Here is a 26,055-nt window from a genome sequence, read left to right on the forward strand (position 1 = left end):
TCGGCGAGGGAGGAGGAGGGGGCGGGGAACGGGCGGAGCCGCGCGGGAGGCGGTGCGCGGGCGGTGCCGGCGGTCGGCGGGGGCGGCAGGCGCGCCGAGCTCCGACCCGGGCTCCGGGTTCAGCACCAGGGGCAGGGGACAGCGGCGGGGGCGCGCGGGCGCACGCGCGCGTCTCCCCGGCACCCCCGGGCCCCCTCGTTCACAGGCACGCGCCTCTCCAAACCATACAAGGGCCAGCCGAGCCACACAGCCACAAATGGGCTGGCAGGGGAGGGAGGGATGGAGGGAGGGCAAGAGTGTCCGACCCGAGCCAGATCCACATTCACACGCTATGCCGGCACGAGCAACCTGCCAGGGCTGGGCAACAACCACAAAGGCACCCATTAATAATAGTAACAAGAGCTGCCATTCAGACGGCGCCTGCCACGTGGCAGTCACTGTCACAACATTTTGTTTTCTTTAATATATAAACGCCTGACACATGTTGACACCGTTGAGTCTCATGCCAATGCCGCTGGGAGGGGAAAAGGCTGCAATTAGTCCCATTTTCCAGGGAGATAAACAGAGGTTCGGGGTGGAGGGGATGGGTCAGGTGCTGTCACAAGATCCCCAGCCTTAACCCCACTCCACTCCGCGCGTCCATGCCGAGGTCTGGCAAGAACGGCAAGTGCAGGTAGGTGGTCCAGGCCTCTGAAGGCACACCTAGGGTCCCTGAAGCAGACCGGTCTGTGCACCTGCCTGCCTCTCCACAGTGCACCTAGAGCCCAGCGGCCCCTCCCTCAACCCTGCAGGTGGGGGCGGCAGGTCGGAAGAGACCTTGCTCGTGCCCAATGCCAGCCCTGGCTGGCTGCCCTCGGGGCCTGCTGCCAGGACGGGGAGAGGATCCAGCTCCCTCTAGCCTCCCACGCCTGTGCCTGGTTTCTGGGGACAGGATGGGGACTGGTGGCCAAGAATCCCTGGGCTCCTATCTCCCCAAGTTCCTCCTACTCCTGCTGACGGTTCTGGGGGTGCTGGTGGTGGCAGGGGGTGGAGGACAGTTGGCCAGGGTGGCCCCAGGCTGCAGCTCCATGGGGACGGGTAGCAGGCAGCAGGGCGAGGGGCAGCTCCTCCAGTGCCCAAGGGGACATCAGCCTTGTCTCACGCACCTCCTCACAAGGGGATGGCACACCCTAGGCGCTTCCAGCCAGTGACGGCTTCAGCTCCTCGGCCAGGGTGTGGCCTCACAGGATTTAAGGCAACTCTTTTCTGCTGGGGTCTAACCTGGGCATTGCTGATAGAGGGTCTAGCCTTACACCCTCCACAGTTTCTGCACAGTGGCCCTTCCCAACCCACAGCCTCTACTCTGGGTCCGAACCCCCAAGGGGGCTCCATCCGGGCCTGTCGTTTCTCTCCTAGGGTGGATTCACTCTCACCTCACCACTCGCCTCAACCAGGCCTGCCCCAGGAGTCTAACTTCACACAGCTCCTTTCCGTTTCAGAGTCGGCCCTGCCGTGCTCCAACTGTAGCCTGTTGCCTGTCATCTGACCTTGTTCCTAATCCTCCGAGGTGGTTCACAGTGCTGGGATCAGAGCTCAGCCCTACCCCCCATCCGGCCTGGCCCCCGATTCTCCCTGCCTCCTCTCAGCCCCCGCGTCCCCCCTGGATTCCTAGATGAGTCCCTCCTCCAGCTCAGAGCCTGGCACACGGCAGGTGTCCGGCAGATGCCTGCCACACGAAAGGATGACGGTAATCGTGACAGCCTCACTCCTCACGGGTGGGCAAATGCAGGGGGAGAGGGCAGGGTGCTTTGTGAGGACACAGAGGGGCGGTGTCCCTCTATCTTCTCCAGTCACGGCAAGGACCGGGAGACCTGCCCCAGGCCTGGGGAGTGATGGGCAGGGGCGGGCTGATCAGGAGGCTGGGCGCTCAGCAGGCCCTGGGCCCAGCCTGTCCTCCGAGCCTTGAAACCCACGTCTCCTCCGCTCCTCCACTCGACGCCGCAGTCGTGCAAGGACCAGCTCCGAGGCCTGGATCAGGCTGTGCTGTGAGAGAGTGGAGGCAGAGCTGAGCCCTGTTGGGTAGATTGTGCCTGCGCAGGGCTGTCAGTGAGTAGGGCACGGCTGGACGGGGGAGAGGGAGGAGTCCCGGACACAGGCTAGACCGCAGGAGGGACAGACAGGGCCTACAGTCAAGTGTAGGGAACTGAGGTGAGCTCAGCTTGTGGGGAGGGATGGATGTGTGGGCATGGTCCCAGGCAGGGGGAGGGGGCAGAAAGAGGTGAGGGGGACCCCGCAGGAGCAGGTCCCTTCAGAGAGCGTGAGAGTGATGGGTCTGTCGCCATGCACGGGGCAGAGCTGAGCCCCAGTGGGAAGGGTTGCAGTGAGACCTGCAGAGAAGCGGCCGCGGAGGCCACGGTGGAACGGCTTGAAAGCAGACCATGACGACGGATGGTGTGAGGCAGGGACACAGCGCAGGGGAATCCTTCCTCCTGTGGTTGGCCCACACCCTCTTTGGAGGTCTAACCTTGTCGGCACTTTCCGCCACGGTCTAACCTCAGACCTCCCCACTGGCTCTAACCTCCGTCCTGTCCTGTTACTGCGGCTCGACCTCAGACCCCTCCCCTGGGGTTCTGCCTTCCTCATTTCCCTTGAGGTCATGGGGGTGAGGCCCCCAAGGCAGGGCTAGGGGGCCAAGGCCGGATCCAAGACCACAGCTCAGCTAAGAGTTTGAATCAAGGGAGAGGGTGCCAGGTACGAGGGAGCAGGACACGGGAAGCCGGCTGCAGAAGGGGGCTGGGGCCACACTGCAGGTAAAGGGAGGGAGAGCCAGTGTGGCCACAGCCTCAAGGCAAGGGGGAGGGTCAGGTTCTGGGGTGGGGTGGGTGTGGGGTCAGTGCCACATCTGGGGTCCCTGTGATGGTGTCTGCAGGAACTCTCAGCAGTTCCCACTCTTGGGAGTCGGCCTGGCCTCCAGGGACCGGTCACTCTCCCCCAGCGGGGGCAGGTAGGGGGTTGACTGGCAGCCAGGCCCCTTGCTTGGCCAGGGCTGGAGCCCGATCCCCGTGTCCACCCAGCTCCCGGCCTGGCTTCTCCCCACACCTCCCCTCTCCCCCGCCCTCTTGGGGATCACTGTTGGGGAGCCCTGGGTACCTGCAGGATGTGCACCCCCTTCAGGGAGACCACAGCCAGCTCCCGCAGCCCGTCTCCTGTCAGGTCCACGTGCGCCATGGCCAGCAGGGGGCTGGAGAAACTCCGTTGCCACAGCAGGTGGAAGCCCTGCTCAGCCTCGGGGAGCCCCGACTCGGGGCCCTGGTGCTTGTAACAGAGCAGCTCCTGCAGGGGGCCAGGGGCATGGTCACACGGGCAGCACAGGACGCGGGGGTGGGGGGCGGGTGTTGTTCAAGGCCCACCTGTCCGTAGGTGGCCACCAGGACTTCAGGCTGTCCGTCCAAGTCCACGTCGGTGACCAGGCCGCAAAGGATGCTGTCAAACCGGTCACTGCCTGGCAGGAGCAGCTGGTCCTCGAGACCCTGCCGGAGCAGGTCCCTGTAGGGCGGGGCGCAGCGGGGACAGGCTCCCTGGACTCCTATGGCCCCTTGTGGCTGTTTTCCACAGTGTCTGTCCCCCCGCCCCACTCTGCCATCCGGATGCCTTGTGCTGCTTCCTGGATGAGGCGCCATCATTTCCCACATCAGGCACAGACCACCCTCCGGCTGCCTAGCTCCAACCTCACCCCAGGGCGCCCGCCAGCCCCACCTCGCCCTCTCACCGGTACACCACGGCTGGCTCCAGCATGCTGGCCACCAACACGCTGTGCTCCTCCTGCTGCGGCCGCTCCCCGGGCTCTGGGTGGGGAGGAAGGGGAGCTGGCAAGGGGGAGGGATGGTAAGGGGAGGGACAGGCCCCTCCTCACGTGCCTGCAGCGAGTGGGAGAGGAAGCCGTGAGCTGCTGCTGCTGCCACTGGCAGGGTTAGAGGCAGGACTGGAAGCCAGGTCCCGGGAGACAGGAGACAGAGGACGGGCTGGCATGTCTGTAGCCTGCACAGAGCTCACCATCAGGGCGCGGCGAGAGGCTGAACAGGATCACTCGGGACACCGGGCCGTCCTGCAGCACTGTCCACGCCTGCAGGACCACTGTGTGGAAGGCAGGCTCTCAGGTCCTGCCCCGCCTCCTCCCCCAGCCCCTTGGGCCCAGCACCCCACCTCGGCTCTGCTGGTCCACGTGGGCCACGCGGACGTAGCCGCTCTGACAGCCGAGGGCCGAGAGGCGTCGCGAGGTGCCGGGCAGGTTGCGTACATCCAGCCACAGGACGCTGGTTTAGGAGAGAGCAGGCAGGTGGGTGGGGTGGTGCAGGGCGGTAGGCATTCCAACCCCTCTCCCCAACAGCAGCCCCAGGACCTCGCAGCCTGCTTTCTTGGGGGTCAGTCTTTACACTTGGTCACTGAACCCCCTCACCTCTTCCCGACTGCCCCATTCCTCTGCAGCTCTGGTTGTGGCCTGCCCCGTCCCCACCCCGGCCCTAGCTTGCGCCCCCCACCTGGTGTCTACCTGCTCGTCAGGTCGGTGAGCTCCGGGAAGAGGTTCTCCACAGGCTGCTCCTCAAACTGGTGCAGCCCCTCATTCTGGGGTAACCGAGGGGGTCAGTGCACCGAGGGCCACACCACAACCCGGCCACCTGCCCACTCCACAGCCACACCCACACCCAGCCACGCCCACCACGACCCTGTTTACAGCTCAACCACGCCCGCCCACCCCATGGCCACACCCACTGCGACACAGCCACGCCCACCACAACACCACACACTTCAACCACGCCCACCCACTCTATGACCACACCCACAACACAGCCACGGCCACACCCACTCCGCGGCCCCGCCCACCAGCCTCACCTCCTTGTACAGATGAATGGCGGGGTCATTCCCACTTAAGAGAAACACAGTCTCCAGCTGATCCCCGACTTGAACCCTGCAGGCGGAGACACCTGGAAGCTCAGGGCGGCCAAGTGTTGTGGAAGCACCCCTGGGGCAGGAGGAGGCTTCTGGGTCTCCCCAACCCTCAGGGCCAGGGGAGCAGCTGCTGGGGGTGGGTGCACAAATGAAGGTTATGCCCTGCTTCCCAGACTGGGGACTACTGTGGCCTCCCATCCCTGGTACCTGGTGGAACCTTCCTTCTGCAGCTACCCAGGGCGCCAGCAGCCCCAGGACCTTTGAGGTATGTTTCCTGTCTCCTTGGGAACAGGTGGGTGTGTACATGCACCCAGAACAGCAGAGCACGCTAGAAGCTTTTATTTGAAGAACTCTCACCTGCCAGGGCAGAGGCTGACCCTCCAGGATCTGCACGCCAGTCCCCAGTCACTGCCCATTTTGAGCAAAGTGCTAGTGGTAGGGGGCCACACTGTCTGTTGGCACCCCGGGCAGTTGGGACAGAGGCTGTGGCCTTCAGACTCTGATAGTTGGCCCCCGTGCTGGACCCTGGGCACCCTAGAGTGGAGCAGACACACCGGGGACCCTAGCCTCTGTGGACCTGAAGACTCTCGGACTCCAGGAAGCAAGGTGTCTCTGGCCATGGGGCTGGTGAGATACCGAACATCACAGCCAGAGAATTCTTCCGATCTGCCTGAGGTCCGTGGCCACTGGTGCTTGGGGCAAGGGCTCAAATGAGTGGCCCTTGTCACCCATGTGGGACCTGTCTCCTGGCTTTGACCCCTAGCTAAGGGACGTGATACTCTGGGCCAGTGTTGGGGCGTAGCATGTTAGCCTGGCATCTGGCTTGCCAACATTCCACACAAGTGCCTGTTCAAGTCCCGGCTGTTCCACTTCCAATCAAGCTCCCTGCTTATGGCCCAGGAAAGCAGCGGAGGGTGGCAAAGACCCTGCACCCGCATGGGAAATTCCAAAGAAAGCTCCTGGTCTCCTTGGCTCCCCCCTTTCACGTTCCTGAAGCAGTAACAGGCTCTGATGCAGGCAGGGGGTACCGGAAGCCAGGTCTCCTGCGCTGCGGCTGGGGGAGGACGTGCGGGAATCCAGGGTCCACTCACTCGGCGTGGCACAGCTGGAAGGGAGTGAAGTGCAGCTCCAGGTTCAGACAGCTCTCTGCAGGGGACACGGGCACGTGGGCACGGGGCATGTGCCAGGAGACTCCCCACGCCCAGCCCTCCCGCGTCCCAAGCCACACTCACGGGCGATGGAGTCGAGGTTGTACTCAGAGCCCGGCTCGTAGTCGCAGTAGATGTTAAGGAAGGGGCTGCCCTTGTCGCCTGAATCCTACGGGGAGACGCAGCCTGAGGGGGCAGGCAGGGGCAGCAGGCTGGGGGACCCACCCCAGGGGAAAGGAGGGTGGCGTTCTGGGTACCTTGATGAAGGTTATGCCCACCACCAGGCCCCTCTTTGGGGGTGACTTGTTGAAGGTGTCGATGGAGACGATCTCAGCATCCACTGGGAAGGGACAGTTCAAACGTCACACCTCAGGGAACCCTGAGGCCCCAAGTGTGACCTACGGGTGGCCTCTGGCCCCCTGGGGCATCCTGCGCCCTACCATCAGCCCCTGAGCTCCGCCCATGTGGGTCAGCTTCGCCTCCAAGGACCCTGACCCTTGGTCAGCACACCGCCCGCCCCTCAGCTGCAGGGCGCCACGCACCGGGGATGTAGTTGAACTGCAGCTCCTTGGCCACCGGCCGGATTTTCTGTCGGAGGTCTTGGTAGCGGAAGCCGAGCACTTTGCCTTTAAGGGTGGCGGCCAGCAGCTCCCCGCGGCCCCCGGCGCCGCCTGCCAGCCCGTACACATTGCTCTGCGACGAGAAGCGCGTGAAGCTGTCCTCGCGCAGTGGGCAGGGCCCCGCGGCCACGACCGCTTCGCCCATCACGCCCCTCAGCCCTCACACCCAGGTTCGGAGCCACCTGAGCCGCCGGCTGCCCGCCCGTCGCGCACTGATGACGTACGGAAGCGGCCGTCGCTGCCCTTTACTGACATGGCGGCAGCACTGCTGCGCCTGCGTAGTCTCTCCGGGTCCATTTCAGCGCTAAGCAAGGTTTGGCGGCAGGAATGGGACCGAGGTGGGACGTGGTGGCTGGTGGCCGCCAGCTGTAGGCCTCGTGGGAGGCAGAATAGGAAACAGCAAGAACATTGCCTATACTTGCATGGAATCACTCTTAAAGGGGTTCCAAGTACCAATTTGTTCAAAAGCTGCAATGGTGCTGAGCCAGACCCCTGTCCACCCCATTAGCAGGCTCGCTGGAGGCAGAGCCCGCATCTGCCCCCCACAACGGCTACACGCTGTGCAGGAGGGCACGCGCGGACTTGGGACGGGGCTGCAGCAGGTGGGGGCTAGATGCCTGTACCGAGTGCACATTTCAGGCTCGGCTGAGCAGGAACTCCAGGGTGGGGCAGGGCCTTGGCATAGCGCCCGACAGGTGGTGGTGGCTGGCCACTCCCGGCTGACAGAGTGGACATGGGTCCCTCAGAGTGCCCAGGGCAGACGCTGGGAGTCAGTCCCCAGTCCTGGCAGGTGCCAGCTCCTGGGTCTGTGAACCTCGCCTGGGTGGCTTCCAGGTCGGCTGGCTGGCTGGGGAGGGGGGCTGGCCCATCTCCCAGCAACCTCCCTGCCCCCCCTGCATGGTGAATGCCTTTGGCCACTTCCAGGCCAATCTCCCAGCCCTTCCCCAAGTGGGGACCTGGCACACAGCCCTGGACCAGGGGCAGAGGGCTCCTGGGAGCGCCTCTCTGTTCCCCTACCCTGACAGGGAACTACTGCCTCCTGCCCTACCCATTGGCTGTGGGGCCAGGACCGGCCATCCGGTCGGTCTGCCAGCTCTGCCAGGTGGCTTCAGCAGCTCTCTCCTCCCAGGGGAGGTGTGGCCGAGACCTGCAACCTCACCCCAGGCCAAGCTCAGCTGGAGCAGGTGTGCCCTACTTGTCCCAGAGGCCCCTGGGCTGGCAGGAGGGCAGGACCCTTGTGGGCAGCAGAGGTGAGGAGGAAGAGACTCATGCGAAAGTTGTGTTTTTTATTTTCTTTCCTGGGCCAGTTGTCGCTTCTGGCTAACAAAACCTCAAAGCGTTAGGGTAGGAGCAGGGGCTGGGGTAACCCCGGGAGCTCCAGGGCCTGGGGTCAAACCTGAGAGGTTGGGGCTGCAGGAAGCAGGGGTAGGGGTGGGGAGGAACCTACCCTATGAGGAGGGCAGGCTCAGGCCACGTGTGCTCAGAGCTCTGCCAGCAGCCCGGCAGACACAGAACCCAGCCCGGGGACCCGGCTGCTCAGGGCACGGATGCCCACCCCAGCCCAAAGCAGCGCCCAGAGCAGAGGTCTGAACCCAAGGTTTTGCACAGCTGGCGCCTCTGGGGGCTTAAATACAGGGCGGAGGGCGAGGGGTGCAGCGAGAACAGAGGGTGACTGTCCCGTCTGGCCCGTGCCCCTGGGGCGGGGTGGGGCAGTCCTGGGGAGGCCAGGAAGCTTAGCGGAGGTCCTCCTCGTCACCCTGGATGGTTTTCTTGACGCGGAGCAGCATGGTGGTCAGCCACTGGTCCAGCCGCGAGATACTGTCATACTCCTTCACCTGTGGGGCCGTGGGGTGGGCGCTCAGCCGCAGCCCTCCTGCTCCTTCCAAAGCCCCCAGCCCAAGGCCCACTCCGCAGTCCCAGGGCTTCCCGGGGGTGTGCCTGGCACTCTCAGTCTCTGGGGGTGAGGGTGGGCAGGCTGTAGCCCAGTCGGTGCTGTCCTGGGCGTGACATTTCTGCTTTTACGGCATGACTTACGGTGCTGGTTCTATAAACGGTCCCGCTTCCCAGTTCCGAGGGCACGGGAGGGGCTCAGCCCGCGCCCCAGTGGAGGGGGAGGGGAGGGCCGCCGGCTGGGGTGGGGTGGGAGGGGACGGACACGCAGAACATGGTGGGCTTGAAACCTGCCCTCGTGTAGGGCCTCCATTCCTACAAGGAATTTGCCCACAGAGGGGGGGTTTGGCAGGCATCATCCAGAGGCCCAAATTAGGACCTGAGTCGAAGACGAGCAAGTTCCAGAACATCGCAGTAGCCCGCGGGAGGGGCAGGCCGCAGGGAGAGGAGTGCTCCTTCCTGTCCCTTGCCCTGAGAGGGGGCACAGGCCACCTCCCCTCCAGGCGCTCCTCCTGCACCCCCCAGGACCTCCACCCTGCCCTTGGCGGGCAGAGAGGATGGGGAGACCCTCCTGGGCTGCTGCTGAGGCTTCCGGGGGTGCCAGTGGCTGCCAGGCCAGTAGGGGTGGGGGCAAGGGGCAGAAGGGAGTGAGCCAGAACCAGGGGCCACTCACTGCCTCCGTGTAGCTGTCCACGTTCTGCTCCTCGTGGGCGTCCAACAACTTCTGCAAGTGAGAGACGGCAGGGTCAGAGACCCAGTGGGCTGCTGCCACTCGCGCTGGCGCCTGTAGGCTCCCGCCTCTGGCCAGGGCAGTGGGGGGTAGTGTGCGTGACACTCACCTTTATCAACTTGCACTCCCGGGAATCTGAGAAAGCTGGGAACAGCTCCTCGTACTTCTGGACAGCCAGCTGGGCAGGGAGAGGGCGGGGCAGTTAACGGAGGGGCTGCTGGAGACCATGGCGTGGCAGCTATAGGGACCTAGGTTGGCTGCAGGCCCCTCCCCCCCCGGGGCCACCTGGCCTGGTGCCCAGCAGTGCCTCCGAGAGAAGAGCCTGGAGCCAGCCTGGCTGCGAGGCCAGCTACAGGGGAGGGTGTGGGGGAGGGCTTCCCAGGCAGGTATCCAGGGCTCCTGCTGCTGTTGGCCACGGCTGCAGTGAGGGCCAAGATGGCAGGGACCCAATTTTGTAAGCTGGGGAGGAGACCCTGGGGAAGGCTGGTGACCCTGCTCAGGGCACAGGGCTGGGGGGTGGGAGCCTGGCCCGGCAAGAGCACAAGCCCTGCTGGCCACACACACCCCTGGCAGCTGCTGTGGACACTTGGTGGCTAAGGGCCCACAGGCTCCCTCTGCCCTGCCCGAGAGCACACAGGTGGGCAGTGCTGGGCTGCTGACCTCAAGGGCTGTGTTAAGGGCAAGGACAAGGAGAGGACCCAGTGCTGAGCCAGCTGGGAGGGGAGACAGAACCAGGACGAATGTGTGCCCAAGCTGTCATGAGGGGAGGAAGGAGCGTGCCCCTCGCGGCTGCTGGCCCACCTTGGCGTTGAGCATGTCGATGCAGAAGTGGCACACAGCTGCCTTGAAGAAGTAGTCCTTGGCGCTGTACTTCAAGAGGGGGCTGTCCATGGCACTGGTCCCCACCTGCAGCCACAAGCAGCCGGTACCATGAGCTCAGGGCAGCCACAGCCAGGCCCCAAGGAGCAGCGGGGAACGGGCCTGAGCCCCAGCATGAAGCTAACTCGGAAGCCCTGGTGGGGAGTGGGGGGAAGGCTGGCCCTGGGTCAGAAACGGGAGCTTGAACGATGGGGACCCAGGACCTGGTGGTGGCAGGGGGTGTGTGCTGAAGCCAGGTGTCTGTGGGCCTCGCAGAACGCCCGAGACCACGGCAAGCAGCCCTGCTGTCAGCCATGGGAGGCTGGTGCGTCGGTGGGCAGGGGGTGGCAGCTACAGGAACATGAGGCAGTGCCCGCCCCTCTCTCCCCCGGGGCCAGCTGCCTGCCTTTCTCATGGCCACAACCCAGCCCGCCCTGCACAGCAGGGGCAGCCACGTGACACTCCTGCCTCCTGCTATGGAGGGGGCACCTAGGGCTCCCCAGGAAGTGACGTGAGGGGGCGCGAAGGGCGTGTGGGAGAGGTCTGTGGGTGGACAGCGTTAGCCAGCTGAGCAATGGAGCAGGTGTGAGGCCAGCTCCCACCTGCTCATAGATGTCGATGGCTTTCTGATACTGCTCCAGCTGCGCTGCGTAGCCAGCCACCTTCAGCAGACACTTGTTGGCAGAGCTGCGGGAAGCGAGTGGTGAGGGGGTAGGCCCAAGGCCATGGAGGGTGGGGCGGGGCGGGCAGGTGGGGGACGGTACCTGTTGGACTCCTCGCCCTTGTAGTAGTCTGCAGACTGCTCATAGTGGGCGATGGCCTGGGAAGACCAGGGCACGCGGGCTGCAGCAGGAGGCCTCGCACCTTTGCCCGCAGCGAAGTGCCCAGGGCGTGGGGAAGGTTAGTGAGGCCCCGGGCCCAGCCGCCAACCCAGGCAGGGCCTCCAGTGCCCGCATACCTTCTCAATGTCCACCAGCTCGGTCTCGTAGATCTCAGCAATGGAGATGTGGTGCTTGGCTGCGATCGTGAACCGGCCCTGGGGTGACGCAGGAAGACACATCTGAGGCCACCGACACCCCTGCCCCAGGCCAGCACCGGGCACACCCAAGGCTGGGCAGGGCACTTGGCCACTAGCCTCCGCCCAGCGTCCAGGGCCCTGCTGGCGTCCTGTTGAGGACAAGCTGCAGAATGAGGCTCTGGGTCTCAGCCTTGACCTCGCAGGGCGCCGTGTGGGACAGAGGCCACTCAGCAGCGCTGTGCTGGGCACAGGGTCGTGGTCACTGCTGTCGCCACGGCAAGGGCTGTGGCCCCACCCTGCCCAGCACTGCACGGGATGGCAGAGGGGGCATGAAGAGGTTGAGAGTAAGGGCTGGGCAGCAGGGAGGGGAAAATGCTGGACACTCCCGCTCTCAGCACCACGTGGAGGTTGCAGCCAACGACCCAGACAGCCCAGCTGTGTCCAGATGACCAAATCGCTCGGGCTGTCCCGTCCCCTTCTCCACCTGTGTCTGGCTGGGGGAGGGGGAAGTTGGGACACTCACCATGTCTGTGTAGATCTCAATGGCTCTCATCAGGCAGTTAATGGCCTCTGGGGAGGGAACAGGGAGGCGGGAAGACATGAGAAGCTGAAGTCCGTGTAGCGGCCTGCAGGTGCTGCGGGAGGACGGCGGCAGGCCCAGGACATAGTCAGACTGCTTCCCACGCACAGATGTCCAACGGGGCCCCGCCCTTGGCCCAGGGAGGCCCAGGCAGGGCCGCATGTGTGCAGTGGCCTGACTCTTACCTGAGCCAGAGCTGTATAGATCCTGTTCTCAAAGGACATGGGCTGGTGGGGCCAGGGTGGCCAAGCCTGGCACCTGTGACCTTGGAGGCCCTGTGCTCAGAGCCCCTGGGTGTGTCTTGCACTGATCTGTCCCACATCCCGGTGGGTGGGAGGGCAGACAGGTGGACGCAGCCCTCTCCCCTGGCAACCCACTGGCCCCTCAAACCGAAGGTTTTACCAGAAACCGACACTCCAGCACCGCACCCAAGGAACTGGCTGGCGCTGTCCTGCCATCTCCTGCATGATCTCAAATTTGCAAAAAGCGCTTTTTTTTTTGACAGGTTATTTGGAGAGAGTGGCGTGAGTAGGAGGTGTCTTCTGGCAGGAAAGCCAGCTCTTGAAGACGTTATTTTAAGGCATCTCGGGAAAGGGGGCTGGGGAGGGGGCGTCTGGCCCGGTGCCCGCTCAGCTGTACTGGTCTGGCTGTGATGCCATGCTCTCTCCTGGGGGGGGCACTGCACCTCAGGCCTGTGGCTCTTGGGGCATCTGGGAGCACCTCTTTGCAGCAAGAACTCTGCAGGGCTTCCTGCATCCCCGGGGATCCTCAAAAGGCTCAGAGAAGGCAGGGTGGGAGTTGGCAGGTGGAGGAGTGAGGCAGCAGGAGCCGGCACGTGTGCACATTTCATAAAAGAACAGACCCGGAAGCAGCCACGGAGCTAGCAGCCGGCTGGGCCCTGCGAGGTGCAGAGCCAGGCCCTGTGGGGAGCGGGAACGGACAGGCCAGGCACACCCTCCATCCTCCACAGCTCAGACCTGGGGCCCGGCTCCTCGCTGGCTGGCTCCCTCTCCTGGCCAGAACGCTCAGGACACCCCAGCACACAGCCTGTATGTCAGTGAGCAGCCATGCCAGGCCTGCCAGCCGGTGGGGCGCCGACTCCCTGCTGCCATCAGCAAGGCCGACCGCAGGGAGCTACAGGGACTCATGGGGCTGAGTCCCCCTTGAGCCTGCTGCTCACTCCAGGAACTGTCGTCCTCAACAGGGAGTGCCCAGATGCCCAGCCAGCTCCTAGACAGGCTTCTCACCCTGGGCCTGGCTCAGGTCCCCGGGCCCTCTCAGCCTCATCCACTCTGCTGCAGGAGCCGCAGGGGGAAGCCAGGTCAGTGCTATTACTCTCCACAGTTAGGAACCCTGCCTGGCCCCGTCCTGGAAATGGGGTGAATCTTGTAATCACACCAGAAGTCCAGTGGGCTTGATGAGGTCAGGTGGCTGCAACTCGACATGCGCTGCTCCCCAATAAATGCAGCAGGGAGTGAATGGATGAGGAGGGAGGACCAGTGAGAGCTGGGCCATGTCCCTGCTGCAGGCATGCACACACACCCACAGGCGGGCAGGGAAGAGCCTCCCTGGCCCAGTCTGACAAAGCTGCTGGTTGAGATGAGGACCCAGCCGCAGCTGTGCCACCACAGGCCCCATGGTCACCCCCTGCGGAGGCTCACGGTGAAGAAGGAGCAAGCCCTCTCCTTGCAGCCCAGGCTGCAGGCCACAGCAGCTGCCTGAGGGCAGGAGGCCTGTGGGGAGCAGGCGGGCCAGGCTCCCACGGGCCCTGGAGGCTGAGCAGAGACCCCATGGGCTGGCCCACCTGTGGATCATCTCCCAGCTCAACAGTGAGTTACTCAAGGTCATGGTAGGAGCAGAGTCCTCCCAGACCCGGGAGGCAACCACGCCCTGTGCTGAGGCTTGCCTGGTCAGTCCCTGACTCAGAGCTGGCACTGGGGCTGGCATCTTAGGCGGTGGTGCTGGGACTGCCCAGACACCCCTCCTTGCTCAGCACCAGATGCCCAGTGCTCCGCCAGGTCAGCCTCTGGTCTCCCACAGCTGTCTCTGTCGGCCCCCGTGTCAGCTCCAGCTGGCAGGAGGCCACGCTGGCCCCTGGGCTCCCAGCCATGACATCACACCTCCTCCTGGCTTGAGATCAAAGGTTGGGAGCAACAAGTCAATCTGTGGTTGCCTGGGGAACAAGTCCTTCCAGTCACTCTGGATGGGGTGGCCAGCCAGTGGCACCTGCAGGCTGCCCAGCTCCCCAGGGCCAGAGGGAGGCCTGGGGGGAGGGAAGGGGCCCATCCTAAGAGGATGTCAGACAAACACAGGGTCACCTGAGGTCACTGCTGTGACCATCCAGCCAAGGGTTCTGGCCAGGCCCACCCTGGGTGCCCCTCAGGCTGGCACCCGTGAGCTGCTGCTCAGCCTGGGAAGCACAGTGCTGGCCGGGCCTGCAGCACGACTGCCTTCTCCATCTCTAACGTTCACCTCTTCTCCACCCCAGACCCGCGTGGGGCTGAGCTGCCAGGAGCTCAGTGGGAAGGCACTGGGCACCGAGTCAGCCCTGCCAGCCACCTTCCCCCAACTCTCTCCCAGCATCCGGGGAAGCCAGGTCAGCATTTCCGCTCTCTACCTGGCTGCTCCTGGCATGCGCCCCCCCTTCAGCGAGTTAATTCCGACATCAGAACAGATTTCCCTCTCCCCCTGGCAGGCGGTGGGTCTGAATCGCAACGCCCACTCCCACATGCTCCCGGTTTGCAGAGGGGAGCGACCAGCTGCGCGTGCGAGGTGGCTGAGGGGAGGCAGGGCCTGGAGCAGATGCCCGATGCCAACCGGAAGGAAGGGAGCCAAGCGGGAGGCTGACACCCGTGCGCCTCCACCCACCTATCATGTGTCAGCCCTGGAAAAAGGCAGGGTGGCACAGAAACCTGAGGATGGGGGGTACCCGAGGTGGCCCTCACCTTGGGGGTCGGCTTTTTTGAAGGCGTTGCCAGCGTCCACAAAGCAGGTGGCTGCGTCATGTTTGCTCTGGAGCTGCAGGTGCAGCTGGGCAGCCTGGCAGAAGGCGCTCCCGGCGGCTGCAACAGAACATGGCGGCCTCAGGAGCAGTGCTGGGGCTCCTGGAGTGCCAGCCGGGGGCCCGAGGGAGCAGGCAGCTGCCTCAGTAGCAGCCCATGCTGCACGTGGACAGGGTAGGGGGATAGGCTGCAATTTGCGCCCCCAGTCCGAGGAGGACAGGCAGAGCCCAGGACTCTGGAGCACGTGGAGGCAAGTGAGGGGCCAGGGGTGCAGCACAGTGGGTTAAGCTGCTGCTTGGACACTGCCATCCCCTATCTGGGCACTGGCTGAGTCCCTGCACCTCCACTTCCAAGCCAGCTTCCTGCTAACGAGCCTCAGAAGGTAGTGGTGAGGATGGCTCTGGTTGAGTGCTCAGACCTGACACTGGCAGGGAGCTCCAGGCGCCTGGCTGTTGCAGGCATGTGGGCAGTGAACTAGCAGATGGAAATTCTGCCTTTTCCAAGATGAAAACAGCTTTCTAAAGCCACCGGGGTGACTCTCATCACCTTGCCTTGGCAGTCCTCACTGAGAAACCCTGAGGCACCCCCGAAGGCAAGGTGAAGGCTGTGCCACAGCGTGGCTGGGCAGGGGCTGTGTGCAGGAGATGGCACAGCATGGTCCCTGCGTCCCCCACACCTGTTGGGGCCCTTCTCATGTGACCCTCCCACCCATGCCTCTGGCCGCGTCTCTGAGCTGCAGGCAGGCTCCTGTGGCCCAGGCACCAGAGGGCACCGTGCCGTGAGGCATGTGGGGACAGGGGAGGCACATGGCGCATGCTGAGGGACACACACAGAGCTGCTGGCAGGCAGGAGGCCCAGCTGAGGCAGTCTGCCCCGGGCTTGCCCACACGCAGTGCCCTGCCTGATCCCGTGGTTTTATGCACATGCGTGCGTCCCAGGCTCACAGGAGCGAGCAGGGTCTCCCCGTGTGTGTGGCTCCAGTAGCCCATGCTGCACTGAGACCAAAGCTCAGGGTTACTGGGCTGCAGGAGGGTGGGCCTGGCTCCTGGCCATGAAGAGACAGAGCCTGCTAGGCCTTACACTACGATTTCATGATTAATTCCGGAGGGGGCAAATGGCCCAGGACTTCCATTTAAACAACTGGGGAGCTGGAGTGCACGTATTTCTGAAGAGCAAGCTCTGTGACAGTGAGCACCCAGCTGCTGCTGTGGGAGTGGGTCCTCACTGCGGCAGGCTCCAGGAAGAGCTCGGGGCGTCCACCCAGGACGTGACCCCAGAGCTGCGCACCCCAGGTTTACGGCCTCACAGCCAGAGTGTTTCATCCGGGCTACACAGGCAGCTCTCTCCGGGGTCCCGGATCTGGCCCTATTAACACTGGAAGCTGCAGTGTGCTGCCTGCCAGAACTTCTCCCACTGACCCTGTGTGATGGTGCCTTCCCAGCCTCCTGGGCTGTGGCCCAGGCAGGTGCCTGTCTCAGGCACACAGGACAGGGACAGAGCCGGAGCCGATGCAGCTGAACACGCACTGCTGCTGCTTGGCAGAGCCCTACAGGGGCACCCTCGGCTGGAAGCTTGGCTCTGCCTTGACAGACAACTCCCCAAAGTCTGAGCACTTGAACCCAGCACGGATGCTCCTGATGGGCACCCAGTCACCTCCGAGCGGCTTTCCTTCCTCCCCTTGGCCAAGGCCTCAGGAGCCAGGTGGGCCAAGGGGCTTCCTATGCAGGAGGCGGCGTGGCAGGAGGGAGGGAGTGTGCGGGCTGACGTACCGCTCCAGTTCTTGGCCATTTTGAACATGTTGGCTGCGCGGGCGTAGATCTCACAGGCCTCCTCTATTTTAGATGAACCGCTGGGAGGAGGGTGGGGGAGGGAGCAAAGAGACAACAGTCAGGAGACCACCCTGCCCGCCACGCCCACAGCCCCTGCCCCCTGCAGAGGGCTGGGTAGGCTCTCTGTCTCCGGCCCCGCTGCGGATGGCTTCTCCCACTGCCGCCCCAAGGGTGCTCAGGCCAGCCCAGGCTGACACAGATCCCCTTCCTAAACAGGTGCGTAAGATGTGCTTGTCGGCTTGAAAATAAATAAAAACAAACCAGGAAAACCGTGAAAAGAACAGGAACACACACGTTTGCAGAAACACAAACTATCCCTGGAAACACGCCCACTGCCTGGCCGAGCGTCCCCCTCCTGTGGCGTCTGGGAGCGGGGCTGCACGTGGGAGGCAGGCTCATCCCCGGGGCCGCCTCTGAGTCTTATCTACTCAAGGAGGAGGATTAATTTAAATGCCAACAGTTATATTTGGCTTGGCGGTCCAGCAATACATCAGTCGATCAATTTATGCTGGAGAACGAATCAGAAAGGTACACGGATGTTCAGCACTGCATTATTTAAAGTGGCAAACAAGCCGCAAAGAACTTCCTTGCGCAACAGTAGGGACCTGGGAAACACACAGCAGTACGTTTCAACAAAACAGTTTACTTCAGGGCCCTGGTGGCTAAAGTCCTCGCCTTGAACGCCCTGGGATTCCACATGGGCGCCGGTTCTAATCCCGGCTGCTCCACTTCCCATCCAGCTCCCTGCTTGTGGCCTGGGAAAGCAGTTGAGGACAGCCCAAAGCCTTGGGACCCTGCACCCACGTGGGAGACCTGGAGGAAGTTCCTGGATCCTGGCTTGGGATCGGCATAGCACCGGCTGCTGCGCTCACTTGAGGCGTGAAGCATAGGACAGAAGATCTTCCTCTCTGTCTCTCCTCCTCTCTGTATATCTGACTCTCCAATAAAAATAAATAAATCTTTAAAAAAAAAACCAGTTTACTTTAAAGGTGGCGAAGCTCTCCTACCTGCTGCCTCATTCCCCAAATGCCAGCAACAGTGGCAGCAGACCAGGGGGAAGCCAGGGCCCTGGAACTCATTCCGGGTCTCCCACACAGCTGGCAGGGACCCGAGCTTTGGGTCACCGCCTGCTGCCTCCCAGGGCCTGCACTAACAGGGAGCTAGATTGGCACTCAGTTCCAGTAAGGGATGCAGGCATTTTAACCACAGTTCTGCCAAATGCCAGCCCCGGGGGTGTGTTTTGTAAAACCACCACCACCACAGGGCACCCTATCTGGGCAGCTCACCCTGGCTTCCTGCCTGTGGGCAGTGCCAAGTAGTCTCTCCCGCCTCAGGGCTCAAGGACTTCAAGTTTCAGGTCGCTTCTGTGCCTCTGTTGCTCCGTGTCCCCCTACCAATCCAGGTTCGGCCTCTGCTGTCTGTGTTCCCACTACCCACAGCACTGGCAGCCACAGCCCACCCAATGGGCATCAGATGCTCTTCCGTGTGTTTGTCCGAGGGGCGAGCAAATGGGCACAGCCCAGGCAGAAGGCACACAGACGGCCCTCAGCGTCCCCCGGCCCCCCAGCGGAAGGCCAAGCCAGCAGCTGGGGGCCAGCTCTGGCTCACCTCCCTGCAGTACCACCAAGCCCCGCTCCCTAAGACCCACCAGGGGGTTCTGATGACTGGGGCTGGTGGGCAAATGGCACAGGGCTGAGCTCAGATGCAGCTGCTGTGACTGTCAGGGCAGCTGCAGCCAGTCAGGAGCCCAGGGCCAGGGGGCTGGGGGGCTGCCGTCCTGGCCTCCTGACCCCTGGCTGCAGCTGGCCAGGAGCCCAGGGCCGGGGGCTGGGGGGCTGGTGTCCTGGCCTCCTGACCCCTGGCTGCAGCCAGTCAGGAGCCCAGGGCCAGGGGCTGGGGGGCTGCCGTCCTGGCCTCCTGACCCCCGGCTGCAGCATGGCAGGGCCATTTTCAGTTTCTACTTCATTATTTTTATGTGAGAGGCAGAGAGAAAGAGAAAGATGTTCCCCTCGCTGGTTCATTCTCTAAATGCCCACACACAGCTGGGGCCGGGCCAGGCCAAGGCCAGGAGCCTGCATTACGTCTGGGTCTCCCTGATGCCTCCCGGGGACACGCTGACAGGAAGCTGAGGGTGGCAGCAGAGCCAGGACGCAGACCCAGGCCCTCGGAGACATGATGCAGTCCCCCTCTGAAGCAGCGCCCACCGCCTGGGGGCCGGGAGACCAGCAGCAGTCAGTATAGCCCCTGCGTGAGGGCTCCACGGGGCAGACGCAGCACAAAGCCTGTGGCGGGCCAGGCCGGAATTCTCCGATCCCACACCAAGCCAGCCAAGCCTACCCCAGCTCTGCGACTGCAGCTGTGCGGGGGTCCAACCGCGGTGGGAAGCCCTGCTCAGATACCCTCCACCTCCCGCTGGTCTCCACCTTCCCCTGAACCAGCCCCTTCCTGCTCATCCCAAGGGGAGGATGGGAGGAGAGGGTGTCCCTGGCTTCCTCCCTCCTCCTTTGACGTGAGACGGGTAACCTGGGAGAAAAAGCCCTGTCTGGTGTCGCTGGCAGACCCAGGAAGCCACTCACAGACACGGATCCACCCGGGGAAGAAGCTGAGCACACCCTGCAAGCCAGCTGCCAGACAGCATGGGCTCATGGGCAGGGACAAGCATCGCAGGGGGGATGCTGTGGGGGGTTGTGCAGGAGAGTGTGGGGTGCTGCTGCGGGGGGCTGTGCAGGAGAGTGTGGGGGGGCTGCTGCGGGGGTAGCTGTGCAGAAGAGTAGGGGGGCTGTGCAGGAGAGTCCGGGAGGCTGCTGGGCGGGGGCTGTGCAGGAGAGATCCTGGGGGCTGCTGCTGAGTTCTCAGAGACCACCCAGGAGCCGCCCATGGAATTCAGCCCATGTGCAAAGGCTCTGAGACAGAAACAAGCGTGGCAAGTTCAAGGGAAGCAGGGGTCAGAACAAGGGTGTAAGAGGAGGGCAGGGGCAGAACAAGGGTGTAAGAGGAGGGCAGGGGCAGGATAAGGGTGTAAGAGGAGGGCAGGGGCAGGGCAAGGGTGTAAGAGGAGGGCAGGGGCAGGATAAGGGTGTAAGAGGAGGGCAGGGGCAGGGCAAGGGTGTAAGAGGAGGGCAGGGGCAGGACAAGGGTGTAAGAGGAGGGCAGGGGCAGGGCCCAGCACCAGGCTCCACACCTGGGGACCCCCATGGCTCTCTCCGGGCTGGGTGGCTTCCACGCCGCCTCCCTCGGTCTCCGTGGAAGCCTGGGCTTCTCTCTGCAGGGCAGGGTGGTATGTGTGGTGACAGTGGCCCCTGCCGCCTCCCACGGGCTGCCTCAACCAGGGCTCCAAGCCATGCCGGGAATGGAGGGGGCTGGTGGGGGCTGGCTATAATTACCACACTCCCCCTCCCAAAGCCGGGGGAGCAGTCTCGGGCTCCTGGGCGCAGCTACCAACCCCCGAGCAATGCCATATGGAGGGGTGAGTACTGCCAGGAACGCACACAGGCCCAACAGGACTGGGGCCAGGGGTGCTGCAGGGCGCGGGCACAGCCACCCCCACTCCACATCCACCCCTTGGGGGCCACCCTCCCCTGCTGCTCCCCGAAGACAGGGGAAAGGCAGGCTGGTGGGGCAGATGCCATCAGGCTATGGCCTCACCTCTGGTCCCTCTGCAGGGCCCAGGGCCCCAGCTTCCCTCAGATGCCAGGCCCACCACCCCGATCTCCTGGCTGAAGCCCGTGCAAGGATGGCGGCACCTGTGCGCCTCTGTCCTGACTCCCCCGACCCTGCCCTGGGCACTGCGCCTGGGGCAGCCCCAGGTCCTCTGGGGGCCCAGGCATGGCCCTGCTCCAGAACAGGATGCCGGGCTCAGGGGTAAGGACAAGAGACCTGCAGTGATGCAGCAGGTCTGGGAAAGAGGTCCTGGGGTCCTTTGCCTCGCACTCTGACGCAGAATCCTCTGGGAAACAAGCAGGTGGCACACACTCTAACCTCTCCTCCACTCAGCAGCCCGGGGAGTGCGACAGGCAGACGGACAGGAGGGGAGTACAGGCTGCTGACGCGGGGCCCACCCACCTGCACCCAGGCTGCCAAGGGCAGGGCCTGCCATGGCTTCGTTTCTCCATCTCCCTGCACTGCTGCTCAGGCTCCAGGAGTGGGAGGCAGGAGGCAAGAACACAGCCACACACGCACACTCTCACAGTGTCCTGACACAGAGCCTGACACACACATACACACACCACACTCACACAGTGACCAGCAGAGTCCAGCACACAAGCCACACACCCTCACAGTGCCCAGCACACGCGCGCACACACACACCCCACACCCTCACAGTGCCCAGCACACGTGCACACACACCCCACACCCTCACAGTGCCCACCATACGCGCACACACACCCTCCCAGTGCCCAGCACACACGCACACACACACACACACCCTCACAGTGCCCAGCACATGCGCACACACACCCCACACCCTCACAGTGCCCAGCACACGTGCACACACACACCCCACACCCTCACAGTGCCCAGCACACGCGCACACACCCCCCACACCCTCACAGTGCCCACCATACGCGCGCACACACACACACACCCTCCCAGTGCCCAGCACACGCGCACACCCCCCCACACCCTCCCAGTGCCCACCATTTGCGCACACACACACCCCACACCCTCCCAGTGTCCAGCACATGCGCACACCCCCCCACACCCTCCCAGTGCCCACCATTTGCGCACACACACCCCACACCCTCACAGTGCCCAGCACACACACAGCACAAACCCCACACCCCACACCCTCACAGTGCCCACCATACGCGCGCACACACACACCACACCCTCCCAGTGCCCAGCACGCACGCACACACACACCCCCCACACCCTCCCAGTGCCCAGCACATGCGCGCGCACACACACACACACCCCACACCCTCCCAGTGCCCAGCTCCCACACCAAACCCAAGCTCCCTCGTGACGTGCTGTGCCACCATCAGCAGGGGCAGCACCAGAGTGCGTGTGGGGGTAGAGACATGGGGCTGGGAAGCACCTTGGGCGCAGGGAGTCTCAGGTTACCCACGGAGCTGTGGAACCTGAGCAGGGAGGCCCTGGGAGGACGGGGCACAGCACAGGGCTGGCACACCAGTGACTACGAGTATCAGGAGAAACGCACTCGAGGAGGTGCCAGCCGCCGGGGACAGGAACTCTTGAGTCACTGGCAGGGACAGACTGCTGTCCTGGCTTCAAACACGAGCTGCCAGCTCACCAGTCCTGGGTTCCTGGTCTACACCCTGCACCCTGCAGGGCTGCTGGGGCACACATGCCCTCCTGGCCTGGCCACCTGCAGGTGCCCAGCCGACAATGACAGCGGTACTCCTGTGGGCCCCCACTGGGAGGATTCCGTGACTGCAACTGATCTCCTCCTGAAAAAAAAGGGGGCACCTGAAGACCTGTGAGCAAGCGGGCGACAAGGCCCCCTCCTCAAGAAAGCCTGAAGCCCTCGGAGAAGCCGTGCTCTGAGCCTGGCTGAAAAGCACATGCTGTTGGGTGCATGGGGCCCTGGTCTGATGGAGATGGCACTGGGGCCTCGGCTTGCTCCGCCAGTGGGAGCTGAGCTAAGACCCCAGTCAAGTCTTGAACAGGGCACCCTCCATGCTAGCGTCATTGCTGCGGTCCTAAAAGCTGGCCCTCAGGCTCTGGCCCCAGCAGGAGGGACCAGCCAACCAACCTGCAATGCTAGCAGCTGTGGCTTCCTCCTCTCCAGTGCCCCCCACTGAACTTTGGGGACACCCCTAATAACAACCACACCCTCAAGAATGGCCGAGTGTTGGGCCTTCAGGCTCCCGATGTATCGCTCTAAGCCTGGGCTTAGGCGATCTCCACTTCACAGACGGAGACACACCCTCCCAGCTGACGGCCAAGAGGAACATGGGCCTTCACTCGGGACCTTCCCCGCAGGGCACAGCCGGAGAGCCCAGCCTGCCAGCACTGGCTCCCTGCGCCACACCTGGGACTCCTCGTCCTCTCCTGCTTCCAGAATGGAAGTCCGGGCTGCAGGGTGCCCCCCTACCCCTGCCAAGGGAAGGGTCCGAGATAGCCCTTCCCTGCTGCTGCCTGCCTGCGGGGCCTCGAAGCCCGCTGGGGTGTGGTGGTCCAAGAACTATGACCAGCACTGGCCACCCAAGGCAGCAGTCGTCAGGCGACCAGCACACACAGCCGGGGCACAGCTCTCCTACCAGGCCTCCCTATTCGGGAAGCTGTGGTAAGGAGGTTCCTAAAAGGGAGGGCAAGGCCCCCACCCAGCCCACTCCTCACATGACACCACCTGCACTCCTCTCACAGTTGGGAGACCCGGAGGGCCACCCCTGCTGTCCTTCCTCCCATTTTCAAGATACATTTATTCACATTTTTAAAAGGCAGAGTGACAGAGAGATGTGGCTGGCAAGAGGTCTCACACCCACTATGTCCCACCCTAAATGGACACTGCAGCGGGGGCCAGGGCAGGTGGGAGCCAGGAGCCCGGAAGTCCATCTGATCCTTCCTCTGCCTTAGGTGTGTCAGCAGAGAGCCGGGCCAGACATGGAACAGCCAGGACTCAAGCTGGCACTCAGATGTGGGACTCCGACGTCCCAGGCAGTGTCTTAACCCTGGGTGCCATAGTGCAGGCCCCAACAGCTGCTTTCTTTTGAATATTTGGAGCCAACAGTTGGTGGCGGGAGAGACAGTTGGCTCCCTGGATGCTCCATGCGCCAATACCCTCCTAACAGCAGTGCCCAAGGTGCTGGGACTACGCGGGAGGCCTGTGCAGCCAGCCAGGCCGGGCAGTGACCATTTATCCGGCTGATGCTGGAGTCGGGCAGCTGTGCCATTTCTCTGAGCCTGCTTTATTCACAGGCATTGTTGAGGAGTGCATAAGGGAGCTACAGCACCAGGGTGCATCAGGGGACGGGCAGCTGCGTCCGCTGTCCTCACACAGCCTCCGTCACCCTCCCAGCCCCGTCCCCCTGCCTCCCACCAGCACTGTGGTCCACCCCAGCCCCCGGGGCCTGGCCTCCACTACTCCACTAGTTCTCAGAGACCTCTGGCTCAGATCAAGTGCCAGCCTCCACTCGCGTGGCCTCATGGGACGCGGGCATCCAGGAGCAGCTCAGAGTACCCTCTGCTACACCTTCGCCAGGAGATACAGCACCCTGGAATTCCCTCCACGCCTGGACGGGAGCTGTGGTCGTCACTGCCCAGAGCCCTCTACGGCTCCCGGGGTGAGTTCTGGGGTTCCCCAGGGGAGCACTGAGTCCCACTGAGCTGAGCCGCTCAACCTCAGCAGGCCAGCAACAGTCTAACTCCCCACCAAAGGCAGTGGACACCAGGAACTGCCAGAGACCATGATTCCTGGAAACCCAGCTTCTGGCCTACCCTCACAAGGACACACAGAGTTGCTACTCACACTTGAGGATTCGGTGCAGCCCACAGCACTGCGGTCACTCCCTGCAGGTGCGTGCCACACACTACCCAACCCAGTAACGGGATAGCTCCTCTTGGAAAACTCCTCTTGGGGTTGGTGCGGTAGCCTAGTGGCTAAACCCTCGCCTTTCATGCACTGGGATCCCATATGGGTGCCGGTTCTAATCCCAGAGGCCCCACTTCCCATCCAGCTCCCTGCTTGTGGCCTGGGAAAGCAGTGGAGGACGGCCCAAAGCCTTGGGACTCTGCACCTGTGTCGGAGAACTGGATGAAGCTAGGCTCCTGGCTCCAAACCAGCTCAATTCCAGCCATTGTGACCACTTGGGGAGTGAAACAGCAGATGGAAAATCTTTCTCTCTCTCCTTCTCTCTGTAAATTTGCCTTTCCAATGAAAACTTTTTAAAAATAAAAAAATAAAGCAAGCTCCCTCCCCCTTCCTTCCCTCCCAGTCCAGCTGGCCCCAGTCTGTGTCCTCACATCCATCCCCAAGTTCTTACCTACCCCATCCCCAGTCCTCTCCACTTGCCCCTTTGCGGTGCATTCCTCAGCATGGGCCCCCCAAAAGCTCCCCGATCTGATCCAACCCCCGTCCTCGCCCCATCCCCTCTGGATGCTGCGTCTCTCTCCTCACATCCCCACCCCACGCCACCTGGCAGGCTCCCCCCCAGGCCCCATCAGCCTCTCTTTCCTTGAGGGCAGTGACCTGGGGGAGAGCTGACACGTCAGAGTGTGTACCATATGCCAGGCTGACGCTGTGCCCGGCCTGGGATGCGTGTTTACCCATCTGGGGGCAAACCTCCCAGACAGGTCTCGCCAGCCACTCTCCTTTCATCAGGGGACCAAACGACTCACCCAGGGGCAGGTGGCGAGTGGCAGAGCGAGAGGCTCCGACCTGCCTAAGCCACCACGATCCTGCCTAGGGTAGCTGGCTCTGAGCTGCCATCCACCGACTTTGAGATGACTGAGGACTGCTGTCCCAAGGCAGGTCCCCAACCTCCTCCCGGGGTTGCCACCGCATCCCGTGGCTCAGCCAGGCCTCAGCTTCACACCCATCTCATCACTCCCAGGATGAAGCCGGCCTGGGGTCAGACACCTGTCCTACCCCGGGTCCTTGGAAAGGTCAGCTACTCCTGCAGGTGTCCTTGGCCCCAGGCCCGTCCATCCAAAGGACAGCTTGCAAAGGTTTTGGACCCTGGCTGCCCTTCCCAGGTTCCTCGGGCCTCGCGGCTGCCCCCCGTGCAGGACTCAGCTTGCAGTCCTTCTGCCGAGGTGCTTTTCTGGCCTCTTGGCCCGGCTTGAGCTCGGAGCACCCTTCCTGACTGCTTGTCCTCCCTCCCCGGCTGTCCTCCCTCCCCGCCCGTCCTCCGCGGCCCCTGCCTGTCCCTCACCAGCCCGAGCCCCGTCCACCATCTCCGATCGTCCCCAGCGGGCCCAGTTCCCTCCCGGAATGGCCTCCGCACCCTTCCCCCGCCGCCCCAGGCCACGACCTCCCCCGTCCGTCCCCCCGAGCCGAGGTCCCCGCCGACCTCTCGGCCTAGGTTCTCACCCAAAGAGGCCGGAGAAGAAGGACTGCGAGTTCTTCACTTTGCGCTCCGCCTCGGCGAGCAGCGCCATCGCCTCCGCTTCCTTCCCGGAGTTGTCCATGGCGGCCTCGGAGACCCGCCCTACCCGGGGTCCCTGAGAGGACTCTGGCCCGGCCGGGCCGCGGGAGACGAGTCCGCCGGGGAGCCTAGCTGGCTGCGTAGACGTCGCTCCTGCGCGCGCCGCCCGAGGCCGCCACCACCTGACCGGAACTGGCCAATCAGCCGCCTCGTAGAGGGGCGCACACCCCGCTGGCCACGCCCCCGCAGGCTGCCGCGCCCCGCCCCGCGACTCCCTACCTCCCAGCAGCGTCACGAGGCCTCCCCGCATGCGCACATCCCTGCTTCGCGCATGCGGGGAGGCCTCGGACTCCGGATCAACCGCCTACTGACGGCGCGCTAGCCAATCGTGATTCATCACCATC

General features: G+C 63.6%; 2 protein-coding genes across 4 annotated transcripts; both read right to left on the reverse strand.

Annotated features, from left to right (window-relative positions):
* Positions 1–1,808: 1,808 nt before the first annotated feature.
* KPTN (kaptin, actin binding protein) lies at positions 1,809–6,897 on the reverse strand. 2 transcript variants are annotated; one of them, XM_058674186.1, is made up of 12 exons: positions 6,617–6,897; positions 6,332–6,414; positions 6,159–6,243; positions 6,018–6,072; positions 4,870–4,945; positions 4,529–4,602; positions 4,183–4,292; positions 4,033–4,113; positions 3,749–3,824; positions 3,390–3,525; positions 3,130–3,312; positions 1,809–2,017 (listed from the first exon to the last, which is right to left on the reverse strand). In XM_058674186.1, exons 1-12 carry the CDS (start codon positions 6,837–6,839, stop codon positions 1,907–1,909), a joined length of 1,293 nt encoding a protein of 430 aa, XP_058530169.1. In that variant the 5' UTR covers positions 6,840–6,897; the 3' UTR covers positions 1,809–1,906. The 2 variants fall into 2 exon arrangements, with proteins under 2 accessions (XP_058530169.1, XP_004597084.2); XM_004597027.2 differs by having other exon boundaries at positions 1,809–2,022.
* A 1,063-nt stretch (positions 6,898–7,960) lies between these two features.
* NAPA (NSF attachment protein alpha) lies at positions 7,961–25,833 on the reverse strand. 2 transcript variants are annotated; one of them, XM_004597026.2, is made up of 11 exons: positions 25,597–25,833; positions 16,542–16,621; positions 14,716–14,832; positions 11,714–11,760; positions 11,131–11,208; positions 10,937–10,992; positions 10,775–10,859; positions 10,116–10,220; positions 9,424–9,492; positions 9,258–9,308; positions 7,961–8,529 (listed from the first exon to the last, which is right to left on the reverse strand). In XM_004597026.2, the coding sequence occupies exons 1-11, from the start codon at positions 25,692–25,694 to the stop codon at positions 8,428–8,430; spliced, it is 888 nt and encodes a 295-aa protein (XP_004597083.1). In that variant the 5' UTR covers positions 25,695–25,833; the 3' UTR covers positions 7,961–8,427. The 2 variants fall into 2 exon arrangements, with proteins under 2 accessions (XP_004597083.1, XP_058530459.1); XM_058674476.1 differs by lacking the exons at positions 11,714–11,760; positions 16,542–16,621; positions 25,597–25,833 and having other exon boundaries at positions 14,716–14,775.
* Between the last annotated feature and the right edge of the window lie 222 nt (positions 25,834–26,055).

The sequence above is a fragment of the Ochotona princeps genome, chromosome 16 (assembly GCF_030435755.1).
Source record: "Ochotona princeps isolate mOchPri1 chromosome 16, mOchPri1.hap1, whole genome shotgun sequence".
Taxonomy (NCBI): Eukaryota; Metazoa; Chordata; class Mammalia; order Lagomorpha; family Ochotonidae; genus Ochotona; species Ochotona princeps.

Coding starts and splice junctions, on each gene's coding strand:
- KPTN (XM_004597027.2), bottom strand. CDS start 6,839: ATGGGCGAAGCGGTCGTGGCCGCGGGGCCCTGCCCACTGCGCGAGGAC. Junction 4,114..4,182: donor CGTGGACCAGCAGAGCCGAG/GTGGGGTGCTGG, acceptor CCTTCCACACAG/TGGTCCTGCAGGCGTGGACA. Junction 3,526..3,748: donor GAGCCAGCCGTGGTGTACCG/GTGAGAGGGCGA, acceptor CCCGCCCTACAG/GGACCTGCTCCGGCAGGGTC.
- NAPA (XM_004597026.2), bottom strand. CDS start 25,694: ATGGACAACTCCGGGAAGGAAGCGGAGGCGATGGCGCTGCTCGCCGAG. Junction 11,761..14,715: donor CAAAAAAGCCGACCCCCAAG/GTGAGGGCCACC, acceptor TTCCCTCCCCAG/AGGCCATTAACTGCCTGATG. Junction 8,530..9,257: donor TGGACAGCTACACGGAGGCA/GTGAGTGGCCCC, acceptor ACGGCCCCACAG/GTGAAGGAGTATGACAGTAT.